The 24,998-nt window shown below is 35.5% G+C and overlaps 1 protein-coding gene across 5 annotated transcripts in view; it reads left to right on the plus strand.

Annotated features, from left to right (window-relative positions):
• Ppn (proteoglycan-like sulfated glycoprotein papilin) overlaps window positions 1–24,998 on the plus strand; it is an 87,587-nt gene that overhangs the window by 59,215 nt on the left and 3,374 nt on the right. For 2 of the 5 annotated variants that reach the window (XM_071789262.1, XM_071789260.1), the window contains exons 4-38: window positions 2,784–2,844; window positions 7,084–7,166; window positions 7,746–7,896; window positions 8,090–8,213; window positions 8,388–8,468; window positions 8,646–8,818; window positions 8,908–9,043; window positions 9,478–9,821; window positions 9,905–10,084; window positions 10,205–10,378; window positions 10,577–10,759; window positions 10,940–11,081; window positions 11,871–11,992; window positions 12,228–12,663; window positions 12,800–13,171; window positions 13,460–14,014; window positions 14,088–14,421; window positions 14,508–14,632; window positions 14,810–15,010; window positions 15,351–15,749; window positions 15,871–16,227; window positions 16,420–16,596; window positions 16,948–17,127; window positions 18,784–18,954; window positions 19,465–19,680; window positions 19,759–19,929; window positions 20,173–20,580; window positions 20,844–21,056; window positions 21,208–21,375; window positions 22,036–22,275; window positions 22,611–22,933; window positions 23,082–23,232; window positions 23,596–24,114; window positions 24,609–24,764; window positions 24,881–24,994. In XM_071789262.1, coding sequence (XP_071645363.1) covers window positions 2,784–2,844; window positions 7,084–7,166; window positions 7,746–7,896; window positions 8,090–8,213; window positions 8,388–8,468; window positions 8,646–8,818; window positions 8,908–9,043; window positions 9,478–9,821; window positions 9,905–10,084; window positions 10,205–10,378; window positions 10,577–10,759; window positions 10,940–11,081; window positions 11,871–11,992; window positions 12,228–12,663; window positions 12,800–13,171; window positions 13,460–14,014; window positions 14,088–14,421; window positions 14,508–14,632; window positions 14,810–15,010; window positions 15,351–15,749; window positions 15,871–16,227; window positions 16,420–16,596; window positions 16,948–17,127; window positions 18,784–18,954; window positions 19,465–19,680; window positions 19,759–19,929; window positions 20,173–20,580; window positions 20,844–21,056; window positions 21,208–21,375; window positions 22,036–22,275; window positions 22,611–22,933; window positions 23,082–23,232; window positions 23,596–24,114; window positions 24,609–24,764; window positions 24,881–24,994 — 7,940 coding nt within the window. The remainder of the gene's footprint in view (window positions 1–2,783; window positions 2,845–7,083; window positions 7,167–7,745; window positions 7,897–8,089; window positions 8,214–8,387; window positions 8,469–8,645; window positions 8,819–8,907; window positions 9,044–9,477; window positions 9,822–9,904; window positions 10,085–10,204; window positions 10,379–10,576; window positions 10,760–10,939; window positions 11,082–11,870; window positions 11,993–12,227; window positions 12,664–12,799; window positions 13,172–13,459; window positions 14,015–14,087; window positions 14,422–14,507; window positions 14,633–14,809; window positions 15,011–15,350; window positions 15,750–15,870; window positions 16,228–16,419; window positions 16,597–16,947; window positions 17,128–18,783; window positions 18,955–19,464; window positions 19,681–19,758; window positions 19,930–20,172; window positions 20,581–20,843; window positions 21,057–21,207; window positions 21,376–22,035; window positions 22,276–22,610; window positions 22,934–23,081; window positions 23,233–23,595; window positions 24,115–24,608; window positions 24,765–24,880; window positions 24,995–24,998) is intronic. The other 3 variants (XM_071789265.1, XM_071789263.1, XM_071789264.1) reach the window with 3 other exon arrangements.

Consider the following 24,998-nt stretch of genomic DNA (forward strand, 5'->3'; position numbering starts at 1 on the left):
GTGACATTTTCTGGTGAAAAATTTCTCGGCGCAATATTTCATAAAAAATTTCAAGTGAGTATATAAATATTCTTTCGCAAGTCTGATTTTATATATAACAATTAATTGTTGTGTTATTTTCATAGTTGCGTTCGCTCAATTTCGCAACAAAGTTAAAAGTTAAAAGGTTGTTCTTCGTTGAATTTGTTCGAAAGAAGCCATTTTGCCTCGTTGAGTTCCTCGCTTATCCTTAGAATTCGCTACAATGGTATGCTCAATTGGATTGAGATTGGATTAAAGCGGACACAAACTTGCAAAGAATTTAATCAAGTCTCGATCTGCAATGGATACTCGATGTAATATCGTATAAGCAGCAAATTGAAGAAACTGTTTTTATCAAAACACTGATAAAAGTGTTATAAATTATATAATTTATATAAATAAAATAATACAGATTTTTGTAGGTATAATGTAAATAATATAAGAGAAAATTTCTATTGAAGAAATATCCCTTCAACAAACTTTAACTCTCTTCCTAAAACATTATTGATATACACTCTTTGCACTGTATTTAAACAAAATACTGTTTTCGTTGGAAAATTCCAATCAGGAATTTTGTTTAAATAAATCGCGATAAAAATCAAATGTAATATGAGAACGTCAACCAAATTTTTTTTTACAGTGCGTCGTATGTCAGCCGCGATTAAATTTAGGATAAATCAACGAAACTTTTCTCCTAGCACACGCCAACAGATCTGCCGTAAATCCTCCTTATCTCGAAACTAAGGGAAGATTAATCGTAGGGCACTTACACGTCTCCCGACGTCACGCTATCTCCGGCAAATTCTCACAATTTCCCATCGCAAAGGCGAAGCGCAATTAAAGTTGGTTTCAACGCGCCGTGATTACGTTAGAGTAGGAAATCGGGCGAGTGACCGATCGATGATCGACATTGTGCCAGTGACCAGCTGGGATGGGCTCGTCGCTAATGATACAGCCACGGCTCTTAGAAAGCGCGAGAGATATAATCGTAACGTGAAAGCGCGTAATGCGCGCATATAGCATCAACCTCCCCACATTGAATGTATCGTGTCACAGGTCAGCTGAATGTATCGATTTAATCGCGAAGAAAACGCATCATTTGCACGATGATCGTGGTATGATGTGCTTTCCGTTTCTACAGTTGATACTTTCGATCGATTAGAAATTGCAAATTAATCATAAATCAATGGAGAAAACGTTATAGTTATATATAATTTGTACCTTTTCTAAGTATTTCGTATTTATATTGAAAATGATTCGATTTGAAAGTAGCGTTTTCGTAAGTTTCTCATGTACCAAGAGGTACCAATAAATTATGAAACTCCGAAAATGTAACACAATGTGTACATAAATCTATTAATAAAACATGACACATAATACTGTACAATGTAGCTACGTAATCTACATAAATCTTGGAATCTCGCTGTAAAAATTTTATCAAGCAAAAAGAGGTATCTACCTTAGGAGAATAAATTTTTAAATGTTAGACCTTCGTGCGAAATAAGTAAGCAGCACTTACCAGGATACTGCGGGAATTTATTGAAGCAGTAATCTCTCAATTTTGTTCTGAGGAAACATCACACTCACCTAGAATGTTACCAGCCGTTATTGATTATTTTCCATTTTCTTCCATGCAAATTTTATAATTTACTTATTTTTTAACTGAGAGAGATAGAAATATCTGTCTATATCTTATTTTATTTTTTTTTAACAAAGATACTTTTTGGCTGAAGGGATAATTCTCAATATTTAGCAAAGAATTTTTCATAATTCATATATTAATCAAATTTGATAGAAAGTAAAAAATCTAAAGTGCATAATTCAAATATAAATTGATGTAGAATGAAGGACCCCGCAACGGTCATGGGGGGTTTTGGCTCCCAGTCAAATTTAACAATAATGTAGGATAATTTAGTTCATAAAATGCTGATGAAAAGTGTCTATAGGCAAAAAGCCCAAAAATGGACAGTTTCCGAGATATAAGTCATTAAAGAGTGGAAAAATGAGAGTTTCAGGTTTCAGCTAATGGCAGTTTGCAACAGGCTGAATGCCATGCTTTCACTAAAACATTTACTTCATTGCTGAATGAATTATACTTATGCACAGTATGCGTGTTCAAAACGTTTTTCTCTAAAATGCTTAGTTTTTGAAAGAAAAGGGGTGGGCGGGTGATCTCAGACACCCGGTATATGTTGCATACATGTCATTCGATGCAATGACATTATATTATGTATGGTTTGATCATTGACTTGACTATGTGAACACGCATACTGTGCATAAGTATAATTCATTCAGCAATGAAGTAAATGTTTTAGTGAAAGCATGGCATTCAGCCTGTTGCAAACTGCCATTAGCTGAAACCTGAAACTCTCATTTTTCCACTCTTTAATGACTTATATCTCAGAAACTGTCCATTTTTGGGCTTTTTGCCTATAGACACTTTTCATCAGCATTTTATGAACTAAATTATCCTACATTATTGTTAAATTTGACTGGGAGCCAAAACCCCCCATGACCGTTGCGGGGTCCTTTACAATCAAAACGAATAAACATATTAATATATTTGAATAATATAACAGGGAGAAAAGCTGATTAATTAATTACTACAGAATTAAAGTTTATATTTTTAATAAGACGATTTCTTATATAATGATAATATTTATCACTTGATAAATAACTATAAACATGAGGAAATACTGATAAGTAATAAAAGTATAAGCCTGTGATACTATCTCGCTTTAATTTATTCTATAATGTTGCAGTGACAGTGGTCATGACAAGTGTACTGGCGCATCCAGGAGATTCTTCTCGTGCAACATACAAGTGAGTACGGGAAATTAATAATAACGACTTATAATTATCTTATTCCCGATAAACTCACCCACTGGACATGTGACTGATTGCATCGTCTTCCGCGATGTGATAATATCGGCCGGAAATTACAAAAAGATTCCGTCGTGGGAATGCTGCGGATTATGCGAATCGAGTACAATTAGGAACTTGATTAATTGCCTTGTAAGAGCAAGTGATTTATGTGATGTGCTTTAATAGATCGAATAGTCTGACAGTTTATCAAAAGATCTTGGGATATTAGACGCATAATGCGCATTCCAGGTACTTTTATCTGTAAACAAACTAAAATCAATGAATTAAACTTTCACTTCTTTCGCGATTCTTACGATTGTCGTTAATCAGATAAAATAATTCAGTCATTTAACTATGAAGACGATCCATCAATATAGAAAATTACGATTAATCTACAATTTATTTGCTCGCTGATCTCGGTGAATGATTGATTGACTCGGTTGTCACGTTTTTTTCAAACGTCCTGCCTGCCTTTAATCTATCAGATATGAGTCAACGAATGACACGCCGATCTTTAATCATATAATTTATATCATTATTTAATTCGGCCCTCTTAACCAGTTGCAACGTCATTAATCTCTAAACTCAGACGTACACAATCCATTTAAATTTAAGAAAACGAGTTTGATTCTGAAAAAATCGCGAATTTTTAGTATACTTTTATGTTATATTAAGAAAATAATTCAATTTTAATTTAATATTAATTTTTTACTTATTATTAGATTCGGAATGTTTTTGATCAAAAATTGATATTAATAATTGCTATTAAATAAAAAAAAAGCTCTTTTAAAAAAGCTCTATATTTATGATAAAATAAAAGTTTCATTTTGGTATATTCACCTTTACCTTTTCCTTCCTATTTACGTATCATAATGTATGCCGCACGCTCCTAATTGTATCGAGCAGCTTGTCGACATTTCAACGAGGTGATTCAGCAAATCACCTCATATCGTCGATCCATTCATCATTCTAAAAATATGCCCTCCCAAACAGACGAATGCGTTTTTATGTACGCGTTTTTACGACAACACTCGTATGAGGTTACCGCGCTTTTAACTATCACGACATATACATTCAAACATCCCCTCGAGTAGTCTCTCGAGTAGTCTCTCGAGAATTTGCAATTGCTTTAAAAAGTTTTGTACTACTGCTACAAATTTCTCATCTTTTTTAGCTTTGATAATTTTACTTCTACTGGCGGAAATCACGAATTATTAAAATTTTCTCAATTATATTTGATAAAAAAAAGCAGTATATATGTTTTATTTTAAAAGTGGTAGTAAAAATGTTTCTTGTTATAAAAAAATAATTACACACATATACATATACGTGTGCACAATTTTAAAATGTAACATCCAATTTAAGTTCGAACATGGAACGAAAATACGATGTGATATCATAAAATCTGCAAGTGGTAAAAAATGTATGATCACATTTTCATGATATTTTCACTTCTGTAGCTCATAGAAAAATTATGATTAATTAACTGCAATTAGTATCCAACGGCGTTCTGCCTTTTCTCTATAAATTTTTTGCCATCAACTCATCAAACTACTTAACGGCGAGCAGAAAATGAGGTAGAAAATTATTTCAATAAAAATTATAAGTGGAGAAGTACAGCATGCTGTACACAATTACGAAACCAAACTAAGAGATTATTACGTAAATCTTCTGCAACTGACACGACAAGAACCCATCACTTCGTATTTTGAATTGACAGATTATTATTGAAGGAGTTTAATGGGATGCAAACGTTATTTGGATCCCGTATTACATTTAAAATGTTTTGAAATTTATTGCATATATAATAGTATTAGATAATTGATACATAATATTAAAAATTTTGTAATTATTAAAGTTTTTCTTTAAAATATATTGTCTTTTTAAAAAGTGTGTCTGCGCGATAGACTGCAGAAGATTCATAAACGGAAGTCTATTATGCGGCATTGACTCACGAAGTATTAACCTTGTTAGAGCTAGACGCTAATTAGAACAAATAGCAAGGTACATCGTTATACATGCTCTATATATAACAGATGCCAACGTCTATTTCCTGGAATGACAATATACATTTCATTTGCTATAAAAGATTACAATTACGTTCGTTATAGATCATACTTTATACTTATAATTATATATAAAATTATACATAAAATGACATATAAAAAGACAAGTATGCATACAGTGATGATTCTAATCTTTGCATATTTATAATTTATTTCTTATATATTTTCCTTGTTTATTTGCAGTTTTTTGCTTTATTTATCTTCAGAATAAATAATTTTCCTTAAAAGGAATTATATATAGTCAACATAATCGTGATGTATGATGCGTCAGTTTCCTGAAGTAGTAAGAAGTTAAAAGATAACTTATCAGTTTAATAAGTATTAAATAATTTATATAAATCGAGAATATTATTAGAGATTACATTCAAAAACCTTGTATAAATGAAAGATATCCTTTGAAGATCTCATAAATAATATACCAGGATTAACTGTCTTATTATCTCTCCGCGTTAAAATATACATAGAAAGACAATGTTACGCATGTATCGCGGTAATGTATTTCCTACCTTTCGGTTCTTCCAAAAAAAAAAAAAAAAAAAAGATTTTTGCTTCCTGTGGCGAATAAAAAGTACGATTAAAGGTACGATTCTGAGAAGGATCGAGGACTGCGATACGGTGTCATCTATACATACCTGAGATGCTATTACTTCTAAAAGTAATATTGTAGATTTAAATAATTCTGACATTCAAGGAAAACTGTTCGATATCAATCAGTTGGCTATATAACACTCGAAATAGTTCCTCATAAATTTCAAAGTTTGCTACAATTGATATAATATTCGTTATTCGCGACATCGTTTTCGAATGCCTCGATTATCGACTAAAACTTTTTTCAGACTGTCATTTCTCTCTTTTTCTTTCTCTCTCCTTCTATTTCTCTTTTCTACCCTTACTATTTCAGTCTACCCTGTTGCCTTGCCACCCTTTTCCTGGTGTTTCATTCCATTCGCAAGAAATCTCCCATAAATTCTGTGCTGTATCCTCGTGCGTGGTACCGGTCCCGCCGGAGTATCTTTTCTTCGTTTTTGCTAGGGTTCCACTCGATTTATCGACATTACCTGCCCCACAGATCTGCCCTTCGTCCATTTCTGGGTCATTTCATTTTTGCGGACCGTTCATGAAATAGTACGACAACACGCGCTCATTTATTTCACAGTATTAAATACGGATAAAATTTCTAAGTCTATAAATATTATTACTCAAGTTGTCAAAAACAATATCAATTTAGATATGATACAAATATTATTCAAGAATGATTCGAAAACAGGTTTTGATCATCAAAATCGGTAAAGGCACAATAAAAGGGTGAAGATATAAGACTGCATGTTAAATAACTTGCTAAAGTTTTTACATTTTTACTACAACATTTTTACACTTTTACTGCAACAAGTAATGTTAAGAAAATGACATATCTCATGGAGATAAGATGTTCGAAAAGTCAAATTGACCTAACAAAAAGAACCGCTAGTCACAAAATAGGAACGCTACACTGATCCTTTAACAGAGACCCTTCTGCCCCATCGAGCGGCATTTTTCTTCGATCCCTTCACATGATGATGAAACGTTTTTCTCAATGATGCTCAAGCATGTGTATATTTCTTCATATGTAAACTCGACATCCATCGCAGATATGTATTTCGAATTTAAGGTTGACAAAATGAAAACGATAAAGCACAGTGGAATACGATAGAAATGAATTTGCGCGACTTACTTTTCCAGCGATTTTAAGTTTCAACCGTGATTTTGCATCGTTTTGCTTTTTTTGCAAAGATGTTACTTTTACTTAATCCATTTTTTTAATTGTTGCATTGACTTTTATATTCATTAATAATACAAAGGCGCAACAGGAATTTCTCAATATCAGCGCAAAATATTATGAGATTTTGATAGAAAATATTAAAAAGTAAATTTCACTTACTTCTTTAAATTACTGTTTCTTATCAGAAAGAAAGCTATGAATTTTTTATAGAACAATTTGTATTTTTGCGGTAATTAAAATCGCTACAAACAGTCTTTATGTTTGTTGTCTATTTGATATTACGGACTAATAAATAATTTAAGTTAAAGTACAATCTATGCGCTAATAATTTTATTCCACTAAATTAAAAAATTGTTAATTACTCTTTTGCAGGAATGTCCTGGTGAATCGAAGGATTTTCGTGCGGAACAGTGCGCGGAGTTCAACAACGTACCCTTCGAAGGAGTTTATTACGAGTGGGTATTTCTTCTTCTTTTTCTTCTTGTCTCTTTCTCTCTTTCTCTCCTTCCCCTTTTCTCGTGACTGCATTATGATGATTATCAATGTCCACTCGATTGGGAATTCTGTCGAATTCATGAAACGAGATTATTGTGGCGTAGTGACGGTGATTTATGTTCGGTACTCCGACCTGGAACGATGATAGAATTCTCCGCGGCCTTTGACATCACTTAATAATCCGCCTATTTGTCCTGCAATCCACGGCCGCTTATTCCGTTATTTAATGAAAGACAATATTTATGGATACCCTTTTTTCTTCATGCATCGTGAATTAAGTAATCGAAAGGGATTCGAACTTGGATTCGAAAGTTTCTTTCAAAACTATATATAATCACATAAATACTGTTATTTATTAATATAGAATAAAATCATGATCCGAATCTCTTATTTGCTATGGTGGATGTTTCACTACCGATGCAAAATACATCGTTTAAATAAATTAAATAATATAAGGTAATAGATATTAGTAACTGATTGACAAAATGGACACGATGATAATTGATTTTTAATTACACATTATTATTTATTTTCCGCAGTTGGATTCCGTACACCGGAAGTCCGAATAAATGCGAACTGAATTGCATGCCACGAGGCGAGCGATTTTTCTACAGGCATAAAGTCGCCGTGGTCGACGGCACTCCTTGTGAATCCGAAAAGAACGATGTTTGCGTCAAAGGCAAATGCATGGTAAATTATGTTTAATCATCGCAAATTTATAATTGCGTAAGAAACAATTAGATAATTTTATTTAAAATATATTTTTGATTGTATACTCTTACCAAATAATATAGACTTATGTTAAATAATGACTTATGGTTAAATAAAATAAAAAAAAGCTCCATATATTTCGATAGAATTGATTTATAAAATTGTCCGATAGCACGTCGGATGCGATATGATGTTGGGCAGCGATGCCAGAGAAGATGCGTGCAGAGAGTGCGGTGGCGATGGCTCAGATTGCAATACCGTTACCGGCTTATTTGATACAGACGACCTCCAAGTGGGTGAGTAATTTTTGTTAATTAATCTTTGCATTTAGTAACTTCCCTATAACAACTTTCCAGCAAGCGATTGAAATTATTTCTGTGTAATCAATATTGTATATTTTAATTAATTTTCTATTACTTTATTATTTATTTTATTTTCTTACACTAATAATAGAAATATTATTTTTCCAGGTTATATTGATATTTTACTTATTCCCGAGGGCGCGACAAATATCGTTATAAAAGAAAATTATCCATCTAACAATTATTTAGGTGAGTAAAAACTCCTATAAATATCAAAAAGTAAAATATAGCGTGATGTATAAATATTTAACTAATATAAATCAATAATTTAATATTAATATTAATAATTTTATCAATAAATATAATATTAATAAGTTGGTTAGACAGAGTTGGTCATTTTAAATATTTTTGGAAATTGTTAATTAGCTATACGCAACACAACCGGACATTACTATTTAAACGGCAATTGGAGAATAGATTTTCCGCGCAGCTTGCGCTTCTCCGGTACGATCTTTCATTACGCTAGAGATCCACAAGGATTTGCGGCACCTGATACCATCACGGCTCTGGGACCAACGAATGAGCCGATTTACGTTGTGGTCGGTATACCATCGGTGTCGGTTTTCTTTTGGTACTGAAATATTCAGAGCCGAGAGTGTATTAACGAGGAACCGTTTTCCTTTCGCAGTTGCTGTACCAGGACCGCAACGTAGGAGTGCATTATGAGTACAGCATACCCAAGAAGTTCTCGACGCGTACCGATCCAGACAGTTACACTTGGGTAACCGATGAATTCTCAAGTTGCAGCGTCAGTTGCGGTGGAGGTAAGTATTATAAGATTATCTTTTTAATATACGCGCAATTAAAACTGCAGGTTCTCAAGTTCATCTTTTCTCGTCATAGGAAACAATGCTTTCGCCCGTTATGCGCAAATATTTAAAATATGTGTTTGTGTTGATAATACTAAGAAATCATTTTAATTGTTTTAGTAAACTACTTTTATTTTAATTCGAATATTGACGAAATATTAATAAATCAAAATAATGTAAGTAATTACTTGGCTATCATGAAACTAAATGGCAGCAAAGTAATAAATATTGCTGATCAATTTTAATTATACATAGTTTGAACATTGAAATTAATAATTAACTATTAATCTAATCTGTTATTTTAACCAGTTATTTTAACCTGTTAATCTAAAGTAACAGTTTTATACGAACAAAGACAAGTCCGTTTCACGCTTCGTTTACCTTTTAAGGCTATCAATCGAGACGAGTAGCTTGTGTACGAAGGCGCGACAATCAGCCGGTGGATGAGAGCTTATGCGATCCGCAGTTGGAACCGGCTGACACTCAGAGCTGTAGCGAAGAACCGTGTCCGCCTGGCTGGGTAGAAGGCCCGTGGTCAAATTGCACGAAACATTGCGGCGAAGGGGGCGAGCAGACCAGAGAGATCAAATGCGAGCAAATCATCTCGGGTGGAATTGCTTCCGTGGTGGATGATTCTCAATGTCTGGAAAAAGTCGGGCCGAAAGGACTCGCTAAGCAGGAGTGCAACAAAGACGTGGATTGCCCTCTGTGGCATGAAGGGCCCTGGAAGCCTGTAAGTTGTATTATCACGTATAGCGATATTAAATTATACGATTATGTGATTATATGATGAAAAAAAAATTAATTTTCTCTCAGTGCGATCATATATGCGGGCCTGGTAAGCAAACCAGGGCAGTCACGTGCTACAAGAAGGTAGACGGCAAGATCCAAGTGTTGGAAGATGAAGCATGCGAAACGGAGGTGCCCGAACGTGAAAAAGATTGCGAACTGAGACCTTGCGCTGGTCTCGATTGGGTTGCCTCTGAATGGAGCGGAGTGAGTCCTTTGAACACGAGAATAACTTTTTATTAAATAAGAAATGACCAAAATTGCTTCTATATGCTTCTCAAAGTTTTAAACAAACAAATGTAATTTGAAAATCTTTTCTTATAATAGTGCGAGGAAAAATGTGATCTTGTCAAAGAAACCAGAACGGCCCATTGCGCTACTCAAGATGGCACAGTTTATCCAGATGACTTGTGTGATGCAGACAAAAAGCCGGAATTGGAAAGAGATTGTGAGAAAGCCAAGAATTGCGATTTCCAGTGGTTTACCTCGCAATGGAGTGAGGTAAATAAATAAATAAACATTCTTTTGCATCTCTTCCATTATTTACTCCAAAGTAAAAATGTACTTCAATAAATAAATTGGCTAACATTGGTCGTATCCTCTAAATTAAATATTGCTCTCTAACGTAGCTTTTAATTAAATGTACAACAATAAAATTGATTCTATTTGTGTTTTTTATCTTTATTAACATTTTCATAGTGTTCGGCAAAGTGCGGAAACGGCGTTCAGACGCGCAAAGTGTTCTGTGGTACTTTTAGTGACGATACTGTGAAGAAAGTTTCGGACGAGAAATGCGATCCTGAAAAGAAATTTGAAAGTACCCAGAATTGCACCGCTGAAGAACCGTGCAAGGGCGAATGGTTCGCAGGGCCTTGGAGCAAGGTTTGTCATTCTTAATTTATTTTTGAGCATATGTAACATTTTTATTTTTAAATATGGTCAATTGATATCGATTTGTTAAAGTTACTGCTATAGTTTTGTAAAACTTGATATAAATCAGATTTGTTAATTTTCTCGAAATGTAATCAACAACGTTATCAATCACGTTGTAATATGTTGCAGTGTTCAAAGCCATGTGGCGGTGGCGACATGACTCGCAAAGTGATATGCATGAGTGAAAATAAGACGGTACCTGTGAGTCAGTGTAATGCCGATGACATTATGTTCTCTACCGAAAAATGCAATGATGAACCTTGTGAAGAAGGTAAAGGTTTAATAAGCTTAGTCTTTTTCTATATTTTTAAATAAAATAGTTTAATGTATTACAATTTACATACAGGTATAAAATAAATAATTTTTGCAACAAAAAGAAAGTATCACTTTTTAAAATAAAAATAGTTTAAAAAAGACTTAAATTAACAGTAACTTTAAAAACTGTTGTTTAATAAATCTATTATTTAAATCTTTAAAATTTATTTATTTTGTATTATTTATATGCCATTATATCATTATCGATGAAAAAAGAAAAATATATTAATGCATATTAATACATGATCCATTAAACTATCTTATTTGGAAAAAAGAAATTTATTCTGTAAATTCTATTTACCTCGAAAATGCCTTGGATATTGTCATTTTCATTACGAGAGATAATAAAGATGTATGTATTAACATTTGCTTCATCATAACGCAGAGTACGTGATTTATTGTGACGTAAACCTTTTCATTATAGGCCACGAGCATAATATATTAAATATGCCTTGAACAGCAGGCGTGAAAATAATGAGGTTCGTGGTATTAAATTTAAATGTCCTAGCACTTATCACATTTTAAAGGGCAACACGAACCACCTACCGTGAATAACATATCTCTCATTCTCTGTAGCGAGGAAAATTAAATTTCCGATGTGCTTTCGAAGCTAGTCAACGATAAATAGAGTGCACGCATAGAATTCGTCAACGTTATATTATTTTCATGTGCATACTTTTAAAAGACGTTCATATTAGAAATTTAAATTACGACTTATGTAAAATTGTTATTTTGCTGAACGCAGGTGTGACACCGAGCGACAAGGAGCCGGATGAGGAAACGACAGAGGAGGAGGAGGAAGAGTGCGAGGAGGAAGAGGAGGAAGAAGAAGAAATAGCTGCCGGTGAAGTCAGTCTTCCTGCGGGGGTAAGTGAAACTGGGTCGTTTCTCGCACTTAATTAAATATTAGGTGCGACTGAGTTACTTGGTAACTTCGTTTCTTATTGTTCCACCGTTTCAAAGAGTCATCTCGGATTCGCGAATCAAATCAACCTTTCCTTACGCGCGAAACAGTCTGATAACGCGATTTTCTGTCGATTTTGCGTCTCGTCGAGGATTAGATGGTTGCATTTAAGTGTCTTTTCTCGGTCTTTTTTTTCAGAAGGGCAAACTAATCGACCAAACAGAAGCAACATCTCTGAGTTCGCTGTTTACCGAAAGCGACGTTTACGACACTATGTTTAGCGATTCTACGAGAGGCGATATATCACCTTCCGAATTGGGTAGCGGCGAAGGTAGCGGCGACGATGATTTTACCATGTTTGACACTGGCTTCTTCACCGGCAGCACTATCGATACCGAGTCTACCGATGTCGAAGAGAGCGAAAGTCCGGTTAGCGGAATCACGACGGAAGGCAAAACCGGCACGACCGAGTTTGGCACAGAGGTAACCGAATCGGACATCACCGAAGGAACTGACGTAACGCTCGAAGGATCCGGGACTACTATCGAAGAAGGATCCAGTATCAGCCCCGAAGAAGGATCCGGCGCGAGCGCATCTACGGACGAATTTACTCAAACATCGGGATCCGATAGTGGTACGTTTCTGTCAAATATACTTACTACAGTTTTCAAGAAAGTTATTATCCCAGATAATGTTGAAATTATTTACATCGTTGATAAAATCAGTATTGCTTTATGTATTTATTAATTTTCCTTTGATGTGTGATGTAGGAATAACGGAACAATCGACAGATTACTCCGTTTCCAGCGAATTGACTAGCAGTGTAGATTCTGAATCAACTGCCAGTGATATAACGACTGATTCAAGCGACGTAACAAGCGCATCGGCTGACACAGATGTCACTTCAGCGGAAACCACGATTTCTTCGACGAGTGAATCGGAAGAATCCACCGAAACAGAAACGACAAATACCGAAACGACAAATACCGAAACGACCGATTCGACAGAGACTGAAACAACACAAACTACCGAATCCACAGACACGACCGAGTCTACGGAATCTCCACCAAGTACATTATCTTCAGAGACGGAGACCACAGGTACAGAGGGAACAGAAACGACTGAAAGCGAGATCACCTCCGGTACGCATTAAATCGTAAAATAGTTTACAATATTGATTTAATATCACATAGAGATATAATTAAAATATTGTAATTTTGTATTTTATTATTTAAATTTAAATCATAGATATATGGCAATATTTTAAATGTATTTTTATCTCGTATTTTTACGAGATTTTCAATATCTTTATAACGTAAAAATGCATGAGCGCTTATATTTCTTGGTTAACATAAGCATACAATTAAATAATTCATTTATCAACGTCAAAGGTGGTTTACAAATTACAAAGTAATAATAATATTTCGCAGAAACGACGTCTGAGACATCAACAGTAGTTTCTGAGCTAACAACCAAATTAAACGTACCTGGCGAGTACGATTTCGGTTCTGAGGAACAAAGTACTGACACTATAACTACGGCAACGAGTCAAACAGACGAGAGTAGTACAATAGTTAGCAGTACAGAAGACACTACTGTTTCTGAAACGAGTCCGTCGGGTGAGACTGAAACTACCGGTAGCGAGGTAACCGAATCGGGACAAACTACAGAATCAGGAGAGACAACTGAGTCCGGTATTAGCACAGAATCAGCTGAGACAACAGAATCCGGATTGACGACCGAATCAACCGAATCTGGCGCGACAGAATCTAGCGAGAGTACCATCACGGTTTCTACGGAGACGGAAGTTACGGAGACTACCGAGTCAGGTATGACAACCGAATCGGGTGAGACAACTTTGTCAGGCGAAACGAGTGAATCGTCGGCTACGACATCGTCTCTCGAAGAGACAACAGTATCCGGTGAGACGGAAATTACGTCCTCCACGATCAGTGGAGAAACCGATCTTACCGAAAAGACTCATAGTAAGTAATCTCGAATGAGAAAATATGTAGATATTTTTCTATGATATATATTAATGTCAATTTATAACTTTAGTCACAGAGATATGGACAACTAGCTTCCCAGAAACAACAACCAAACGGCAATGCAAACCAAGGAAGAGCTGCAAGAAAACGCCCTTCGGATGTTGCTACGACAATATCACCGTTGCTCAGGGACCATTTGGTCAAGGTTGCCCGACACCGCAAACATGCAACGAGACACGATACGGTTGCTGTCCCGATGGCGTGTCACCAGCCACTGGCCCCAAGAACAAGGGTTGTCCCGACTCTCATTGTAACGAATCACTCTTCGGTTGCTGTCCTGACGGTGTTACTACAGCGCAAGGCAACGATTACGAAGGATGCAAGAAACCGTGTAAAGAAACCGAGTTAGTTTCCATTTTTATAAAGTAATCTCCTCACATGTATGATCTCAGTCTTATAAATTAACCGCTTGTGCATTTAACCGCGTTAGATTTGGATGTTGTCCTGACAACGAGACTGCAGCGAGTGGACAGAATTATCTGGGATGTTGTAATATCACCAAGTTTGGTTGCTGCCCAGGTGATATGAAAGCCGCTTCTGGTCCTAATGGCGAAGGTATGTATTTCGTCTTTGTATCGTGTAAATTATACATCTGTATAATAATATACAATAAATCTGTGTGATATTCTTTTACTTATTGTTAGATTAGACTGGTTATGTTATATTATGTGTTTTTATTGAGTATTGTACGTATTTTTGAACGTTTTAAATAATGGCACATGTTGTATTAAGGTTGCGAGGAAGAGGTTACTGAAACATCGGAGATATATGAAATAACAACTATTTCACAAGATTGCGCAAACACCACTTACGGTTGCTGTCCTGACGGTATTAGCATTGCAAATGGTGCCAACTTTGAGGGGTGCGGCGTCATTAATACCGAAAACTGCAGCGCGTCCTACTTTGGATGTTGCCCTGACGGAGTTTCCGCGGGTTGGTTGCATAATAATGAATAAATTACCAGAAATTTTATAAGACTAGCTTTGGAAGCAGTTAATTATTCACAGAACTTGCTGAATCGAAAAAGATACTAACATCGCCGGCTATTAATATTTGGAAACATATCATTAAATACATATAAAATAATATTTTATAATAACAGTGCGTTATAAAAGACAAGTCGCTTTTTACACCAATTTTATACCATTTACTTTTCATTGATGGATTCGTGCCATTAATCGATTGAATGGATAATTGGAAAATATCGGAACAAGCTGACGAGCCATTCTAAACTATTCCTATATGCTTCCATCGTTCGTAATTGTTTCCATAGCTCTTGGACCAGACAACTATGGCTGTCGCATGCCATGCCATGACAGTGCTTACGGATGCTGTGAGGATGGAGTAACACCGGCACATGGACCGAACAATGAGGGATGCTGCTTATCGACCCCGTACAAGTGCTGTCCGGATAACATTCTGCCAGCTCGTGGACCAAACTTCTACGGCTGTGGCTGCCAATATACGAGATTCGGTTGTTGCCCGGATAATTCGACGGCGGCGCGCGGACCAAACAATGAGGGCTGTGGCTGTCAGTACACACCCCACGGTTGCTGCCCGAATCGGTTTACCCCTGCCAATGGACCTAATTTCGAGGGTTGCCCGTGTTACACTTACCAGTTTGGATGCTGCCCCGATGGCATTACTATCGCCAAGGGCTCCCATGGTCAAGGTAACTATACAATTGTGGTAAAATAATATAAAATTGACTTGTTGAGTGTAACTCGAGCTTAAGTCAAGAAGAATAGAAAATTATTACATGCTTTGTATAATGCGTTGTATAACATTTACAGGTTGCGGATGCGAGAACACGCAATATAAATGCTGTTCGGATGGCAGAACGCCAGCTAAAGGACCAAACTTTGCGGGATGCACCTGTGACGCATCGCAGTACGGATGCTGTCCCGACGGAATCGAGGAAGCTCAAGGGGAGAACTTCGAAGGTTGTCTCACAGTACCTTCAATGCCTGGTGCTGCATGTGGTTTGAAGAAGGATAGAGGCTCTTGTCGAGACTTTACAGTCAAGTGGTTTTATGATACCGATTACGGTGGTTGCTCGAGATTCTGGTACGGAGGCTGCGAGGGTAACGAAAATCGATTCAAAACACAGGAGGAGTGCAAAGAAGTTTGCGTTCAACCAAAAGGAAAAGGTAGTTATATTCAAACATGATATTTTGCAGAATAATTGTTACATATTGCATCTTCCTGCTAGACTTATAAGATTAGAATTAAAAATGTATTTCTTATTTATAGAATTTTAAAATCAACTTCTTATAAACAAACCAATTATATCTATTTAACATATCAAAATTTAAACAACGAATCTTCGGTTTATTTTGCAGCTGCTTGCTTCTTACCAAAAATCGCTGGTCCTTGCGAAGGATATCATCCAACGTGGTATTATGATGCCAACAGGAAACAATGCGGTCAGTTCGTCTATGGTGGTTGCCTCGGCAATGCTAACAAGTTCAAAACAAGGGAAGAGTGCGAAGAACTTTGCGTCACACCGGACGATATCGGTAAGCAAGGTTATCAATTATGGTATATAAAAATATTATATTCTCAATTAAGTTATTTTATATTGCGGCTGATGAAGACTCGGTGTAGTTGAAACGTTCCGCCTTTTGTATACATTAATTAATTACATGATTTAACACCTAATAACTGCTCGATTACCGGCCTTTTTTCCTTTATTTTTATTTTGCTCTTGTTAAATATAAATTTTTAATGTATTTAATAAAAACCTTTACTTATATTATATTAAATTTAATCTAATAGATAAAATATATTACACCTGAAAGAATTTACGAGTCAGTTAAACAACTAATACTTTATATAAGTTGTAAGTTTATATTATTTAAATTTTACAGATCCTTGCGATCAACCGAAAGAAGCAGGTCCTTGCGCAGGCAATTTCACAAAATGGTACTTCAACCGAGAGTCGCAAACTTGCGAACAATTCATATACGGTGGTTGCAAAGCGAACGACAACAACTTCCCGACAGAAATCGCTTGCCATCAACAATGCTTACAGCCAGGTCGAAGGAAAGGTATGTTTCCGTTTTCATTATTGTTATTGCTTTTTGTATGTGCATTAAAATTTCGTGTATCTTAAGTAAATTATTAGTTTATTTATATGACACTTATTTTAAAATATGATTAAAAATTTTATCGGTATTTATTACTTGATAAATCTTTTCTAACGACGAGATATTATGCAACTACTATTTTTAAAAAATTGATTCCATGGTTGGGATTTGATTTAGTAACAGTAGTTTAATTATATGGAATGCTTGATATTGTATGTTTAATAATTTTAGCAATGGCAAACTTTAATAAATTTTATCTGACAGATGTGATCAAACGCGTAAATCTAATTAATAATATATAACGCATTTACCTTTAATATATGTGAGATATAAAAATTTATCAAAAGAATAGTTACTTTATACTTTATACTTTAAAGAATTGTTACTTTATACTTTAATATAAAAAAGATCTGTGAGATAAAATCTAAATAAGATTTAATATCTAGAAACTTAATAACATTTATAGTTTTTACTAAAAATATATTATGATAAAAGAACCCTATGAGATTACTCGGTACGTAAATGGAGCATAAGTGTGTTGGGCTTATTCAAAACTGCCACGGATAGGTATTACTTCTAAACGTTCCTCTAGTCGTTCCTCAACGACTCGATCGCACAGTGATGGACGAACTTTTGCAGTAAATCTGTCTGACGTATGCGCCATGAAGAGAGATCCCGGACCTTGTCCGGGTTCGGCATTGCGCTGGTATTACGATGCCGAGCGTGGCACTTGTAGCCAATTTGTTTACGGCGGTTGTAAAGGCAATGCCAATAGATTCCGTACTCTTGCTGCCTGCCAGCAGCGCTGTCCTTCACAAGGTATAGACAGCAACGAAGAAAGAAAGAGCTTTAATCGCTTCGTGGTAACATCACGCGCAATTTGACAAGAAACCTCAATGCTCTTGCTCGATTTCAAGAAAGCGTCAATGTTGTTGTTGTTTTTTTTTCGAACCGTATTTAGTTCATAGGTGATGGTAACCGAAAATAGAATGCAACATTGAGTCGTTATTACATGTCGGCAGCAATATGAGACTGGAATAACGCAATCACATGATTCACGATCGCGCGTTAGCTTTCACATAATTTTAGTTTTATGTGCACGCTTTCACTTGCATAATCTCGTCCAACACAATTTAAAAAGACATGAATCCTTCTTGGATTTCTTCATGTAAAGTATACCATATTATATTTAATGCTAAAATTACATTTTTGATAATTGCAGGATTAAACATGATAAATAATGCCTAATTATGGTTAATTCAGAATTGAATAGTGATATTATGTTATAAATTATTTATAAAGTGTACTTTAATAATTTTAATTATATAATAATTTTTTTAATATTTTGTGTGTGCATGCGTGCGTGCGTGTGTGTGTGTGCGTATGTGTATGTGTGCAACCCTATAACATTAATATGATGGTGATAGAGTAAAAACTAGCAAATATAGGTTTTTATAAATTATTTACTTGAATTGGATATGAGTCTTAAACAGCAGCTGAGTAGTTTGACTAACAGTAGGAATAAGAATTCTTAAACTAACGACAGGTATAGTGAAGTAGTTGGAATTGGATTGAATGTTTCTAATTGCATGGTATAATAATTAATGCGATTAACAGATATTTGCACGTTGCCACGGGCGGAGGGTACATGCATGGAGAAGCAATCTAGATGGTACTTTGATCAATCAGAGAATCGCTGCATGCCATTTTATTACACTGGTTGTAATGGCAATAAAAATAACTTTGAATCTAGAGACGCATGTGAGTCTGATTGTCCGCCTAAAATCGGTAAGATTTCATTTCCCTCACGTTCCTTTTATAACATCTTTTTTGTGTTAAATGTTATTATTATACTTTTAAAAGCGCACATTTTTTGACGTTTTTAATAGCATTAACAGTATAAATCGTCTTTTTTCAAACTTTTTACAACAAACAAAAAATTTAATTTAATTATAATTGAAACAGATTTACATTTAATTGCACATAATGTGTGATATTACATCATATGTAACAACACATTAACAATTCTTTTCGTCAATATATAGAGAAATTATATAGAAAAAAGTATAAATACTTGCCTCGATTTCTCTTTTTCTCTCTATCTTGTTCTTTATAATATAAAAGTTTATGTCAAGGCTTTTGAAATTAATTATTATTACTATATTAACATATCATATTTTAACGTTAATAAGAATTAATTAATAAGAAACTAAAAATTCTTAATCTTTCTTTGATTTTTAAAACTTTTTACTAAGCAATAACATAGCACAAGTATAATTGCTAAACTTACGAATACAGAACAAGATATCTGCCTCCTGCCCGCTCTCCTGGGAGAGTGCCACAACTACACTCAACGATGGTACTACGATTCCTATGAGCAACACTGTCGGCAGTTCTATTACGGTGGATGCGGCGGGAATGACAATAATTTCGTGACCGAACAGGACTGCGTCAACAGGTGTGAAGTGGCCGTTACCACACCGCCTCCACCGGGACAAGTCGAGTTCCGGACAGGTAATGTTTCTAATGGACTTCGGAAATTGTTCATAAGTAATAACGCCGCGGTACCATTATTCATCTATTATCAAATAGAATTCTGCTTCCTGCCCGACGAACATGGTCCTTGCTCCGAGAATCAAGTCAAATGGTTCTACGACAGTCGTGATGGGGTTTGCAAACAATTCCGATACGGCGGCTGTCAGAGTAATGGCAACAATTTCAACACTCGCGAGGAGTGCGAGTATCGCTGCGGAGAAGTTCAAGGTACGTTAGCTGTAAATATAAAAAGCTGAACAATAAAAGAACATGTATGAAAGAATAAAAATATCAAAATTTATACTTGTCATCAAAAAACTCTAATAATTATCTCCAATGAAGAAACTTGAAACACATAAAACGAAATTTAATTATAGAAAAAAATTATTTAATATTTTTGTTTGATTTATGTAGTACAAGGAACCCAGAAAGTGTTGCAAATATTCTAAAAAAATGTTATAATAATTTCAGATCCTTGCATCCTGCCACAAGTGATCGGTCCTTGTAACGGTTTTGTAAAACAGTTCTACTACGACAGACGCAGTGATGCTTGCTACGAGTTCGAATACAGCGGCTGCCAAGGCAATAAGAATCGCTTCCAGGATAGAGAATCTTGCGAGAGGAAGTGTAGGCGGCAGACACCACCGGAGGTTACTCAAGCACCAGCCACGATAACTCCGCCGACTGGAGAACCGAAGAGTACGATTTGCTTGGCGCCGGTCGATTCTGGCGATTGTGAAGAAAGTCTTACCGCGTATTACTACGATGCCCAACATCAGATGTGTCAGGCGTTTATTTATGGCGGATGTGGTGGAAATGCCAACAGATTTCAGACCGAAGAACAATGCGAGCGGCTCTGCGGAAAATTCCATAGACAAGGTAAATTGTAACGAACTCTATTTATGTTGCCATTTTATCTGTAATAAAATCTGTTCATTAAGTACAAAGTACTAGATATATAATTTATTCAATATACATATGTATAATCATATTACGAGAAAGATCCAATATCTCGAAGATTAAATTTAAAAATGTTTGCATAGTAATTGTCCCTATTCTTTATTCTTTTACTAAGCATTTTTATAAAACAATTATTTAAAAAGATTAATATGATTAAAATTGAATTAATGGTCTCTTTTCAGATATGTGTAATCTTGCTGTGGACTCCGGCCCATGCAGAGGCGCTTTTCGCAAATACTATTATGAACCAAATTTACGTGCCTGCCATGAATTCATGTATGGTGGATGCGATGGCAACGCTAACAGATTCAGTACAATTTCTGAGTGCGAATCCATTTGCATACATCACGAGGAACCTCTACCTCCCGGAAACGACACCAGTGTTTCAAACTTATGTACGTATATTTATCTCATTGTCTCTTTAACGTTTCCTGTTGAACAATGATTCCTTCAAGCACTTAATTTTCATGTCGTCGTTATATTTTCATTGAACTTATTACTATAAAATATATGGATCATATAATTGTCTTTATAATGATGATACAGCGATCTGTAAAGAACCAGTTGACAGTGGATCTTGCACGACCGGTGCTACGAAACGATTTTACTTCGACGAGGAACGTCAAACGTGCCGGGCGTTTATTTATACCGGATGTGGTGGCAATCGCAACAGATTCAAGACTTTCGAATCTTGCATTAACACTTGTCTTAGGAGTAAGTTTAGGAGAGCGAGTTCGCCAATGAGTTTCTTATTCTCTTTTTATTATTGCAGATATACAGCTTTGTTGCAGTGTCATCAGCAATCGCCATTTTTATGCATATATAATCTTCATGTATTTTTATGTTTAAAGGCTTTTCTCGCTTTTTTTGGCAATTTTTATTAAAGCTCGCGTCTCTATCTCTCAATTCTTTATACATGCGATTAAAATGTATTCGTATATTACCGTAATCGTAATTAAATTTAAATATATATTTTAAAAATAATAATACATTTAAAAATGTACATTCTCTTATTGTGATTAAAGTTAAATTTTCACCCGAACGTAAATGTAAAGATAAAAATTGTTGCACATAGTTTTCTACAAGATACACAACAGCAAAAAAAGCATAATAACTAATTACTTTTTAACAATTTTTATGCATCTGATATTTAACGCAAATCATAAAATTGTAAATATAGAAAGTTTTTTATATATGTATTATGAAAATTTTTAATATTTGCATTGCTTATATTTCTTCTCCACTGAATGCTAACGTGCTATAATATTTTTTAGCAATATAAATGTGTCAATAGCTTTTCTTCTCTTATATTAAAGTTACTCTTGCCGCTTGAGAAAATAAAATTTTTCAATATTTTGTAATCCTTGATTACAGCGAGTAACGAAATAGATGTGGATTCGAACGATACGAAAGATCGGTGCGCGGAAGCCAGAGAAGAGTGTAATATCATCCGTTGTCCGTATGGTAAAGAGCAATACGTGGATTCACAAGATTGCGAACGTTGCCGTTGCGTCGATCCTTGTAGAACGCAGATCTGTCCTGAGGGTACTCGATGCGCCATTACGCTAGTCGCTACGCAAGACGGCACGGAATACAAAGGCGTTTGTCAGTCAAGTAAGCATTGTCTTGTAATTTTTTTTCGTCAATTTAGATTTTAAATAATTTTTTACGCTATTATAATTAGCGGCATTTGTAATATTTACATACATCTGAGAAAGAACTTTATTTGCGCAGTAAGCGGCGTATGAAGTGCTAAGTAATTTTCTTAAAAATTAGAAGAAAAGAGAGAGAAAATAAAAGTTAAATTGTCGTCCCTACTTTTATGGAGAAATATATTCTTTTGAAGATAGTTTTGTATTAAATTATTAGTCATTGTATTATTAGTCATCTCCCTATGAATTTGTTTATATAAATATCTGCATTTAATATATATGTGTATAAAATTGCAGTCGTTAAACCCGGTCGTTGTCCAAGAATATCCAACAGCACGAGATGTGAGCAAGAATGTGTCACGGATGCGGACTGCCCCGGAGAATCGAAATGTTGTAACAGTGGTTGCGGTACATCCTGCCTGGAACCTGCACCGGAAGAACCTTTGACAACGACACCACAACCCTCCGTTACCTTACCGCAATACGGTGGTGAACCTGCGAAGATTAAAGAACCCGAAGAACCTCGTGTCAGCGCCCAAGAAGGTGGCTATGTCACGTTGAAATGTGTCGCACTAGGAAATCCCAGACCGATCATCACATGGAGAAAAGATACTACATTGGTAACCCATATCACAGTATATTTCGAGTGCGCTAAACAAATACTTTATATTTGTAAAAAATATGACAATTAATATATAACTATAATTGAGCAATTATTTTTCTATTGTCTGCTTATTGAAAATATTTTATAACTATTGTCCATTTTAGATTGGACCTTCGGAGAAAAGACGACGTATACTACTCGATGGATCTCTTCAAATCATTAATTTATATACTTACGATAGAGGAACTTATGTGTGCACCGCTGATAACGGTTTAGGACCACCGGTAAGGGCGGAGTATCAATTGGACATCACAGGTACGTAGAGAGAATCCATTTATCTTACAAAGAGTGATATCTACTCAATATGGCTAGGTAGAATAGCATTGATTGGTTATGGGACTGATACTAATTTTTGATTGTAAATGTCTTGTGAAATGCGGTCGAGAGTATTGGAATAACATAGATTTCTATTTTTATTTAATGCTAATATGTTGACTGAGATATCGATTGTGGGTTTAAATTTTAGTCAAATGCATTTTGATTGGCATGAAGTAGAATTAATAATGTCCTGTAGCACTAGTTATAAATTGAATGTCAATTTGCGATTTTCGTGGTGATGGTGCGATTAACATTTCTCTTTCTAAGCATCGCGCATGCCCCTTTTCTTGCACTCTTTAGAACCGAGCGAGCTTCCCGTTGCCATCATCGGAGAGCCCGATACTCGCATAACGGTGACGATGAACTCGCCGATAGCTCTGCATTGTTATGCCATGGGATGGCCGAGGCCATTAGTCACTTGGTGGCGTGGCGACCAAATGTTACCTCTGTTTTCGGACAATTACGAGCAAGACACCGATTATACTCTTCTGATACGCTCGGTAACACTAACCAGCCTCGGCATTTACACTTGTCAGGCGTTTAACGGCATCGGTACACCGGCCTCTTGGTCGGCGACCTTGCAAGCGATCGGGCCCGTCTACAATGTTAAGCCCGAACACGAAGAGTACACCAAGTATCTCGTCCAACCACCGAAGAGACCTACTACTGAGAAACCGCAGTATCCTTACAGGCCTACCAGAACGCAATCTCCCGAGCATCAGACCTACGCTCCCGTTTATTCCTCGAAACCGCCTTACATTCCTCGTGTTATTCCTCTCGAAACCACTACCGTCGAGCCTGGTAGCGGTAGGTTCAAAGGTGAGACTGTGATGGCTGATACTTGTGTTTCTAGCTAGATTGCGCCGATCATTGTGACAATTAATTCGTTGCTTCAAATTTATCGCTTTAGATTTTCCCATAAAGTTTTCATGTCGGTGAAAAACTTATCTTTCACTACAGCTTTTAAATAAAGTTTTTTCAAAATGTTTTTTTTTCCGCGAACTGGTCACAATGATGGTGTTATTTCTTTTTCCTGCATGCGCGCTTAGTATGGAATTTATTTACATTGCATTGTACTGTCAGGCTGAGAATGCGTTAAGGTAACTTGCTTATTGGCTACTTGAAATATATTCTAAGACTTTAATACGATTAACAATGTATCCGTATCGTTACAAAAAAACGAAACTGATGTAAGTATACTCTAAATGGACTTTTTACATTCTCTTGCTGAGAGAAAAAGATTTCTTATTTAATATTCACTGAACGAAATTTTTACACTTTGAGAATATTAATCTTATTTCTTTATCACATAGTGCCGGTCAAAGTCAACGTATCGGCAGGACAGTCGCAATTCCCTGAAGGCAGTGACATAAGCATCGCTTGCACTGTCGACGGTTATCCGATTCCACGTGTACTCTGGTATAAGGACGACGAACTTATTCAAACGAACAATCGAATAAAGATTTCTGGTAAAGCTATAAGTAATAATGTAGTTTATAAAAAATATATTTTTATACAATTATTACAAATTAAATTTTCTATAATGGTAATAAAATAAATAATAATCATACATTTTTAATTTCAGAACTCAATCGACTTATTATTAGCGATGCAAATCGAGAGGATTCTGGCCGGTATCGATGCGAAGCGGCCAATGACTTCTCCTCGAATTCCGATAGCGTTGATATACGCGTAGCTGGTGA

This window comes from Temnothorax longispinosus, chromosome 9 (assembly GCF_030848805.1).
Source record: "Temnothorax longispinosus isolate EJ_2023e chromosome 9, Tlon_JGU_v1, whole genome shotgun sequence".
Lineage (NCBI taxonomy): Eukaryota > Metazoa > Arthropoda > Insecta > Hymenoptera > Formicidae > Temnothorax > Temnothorax longispinosus.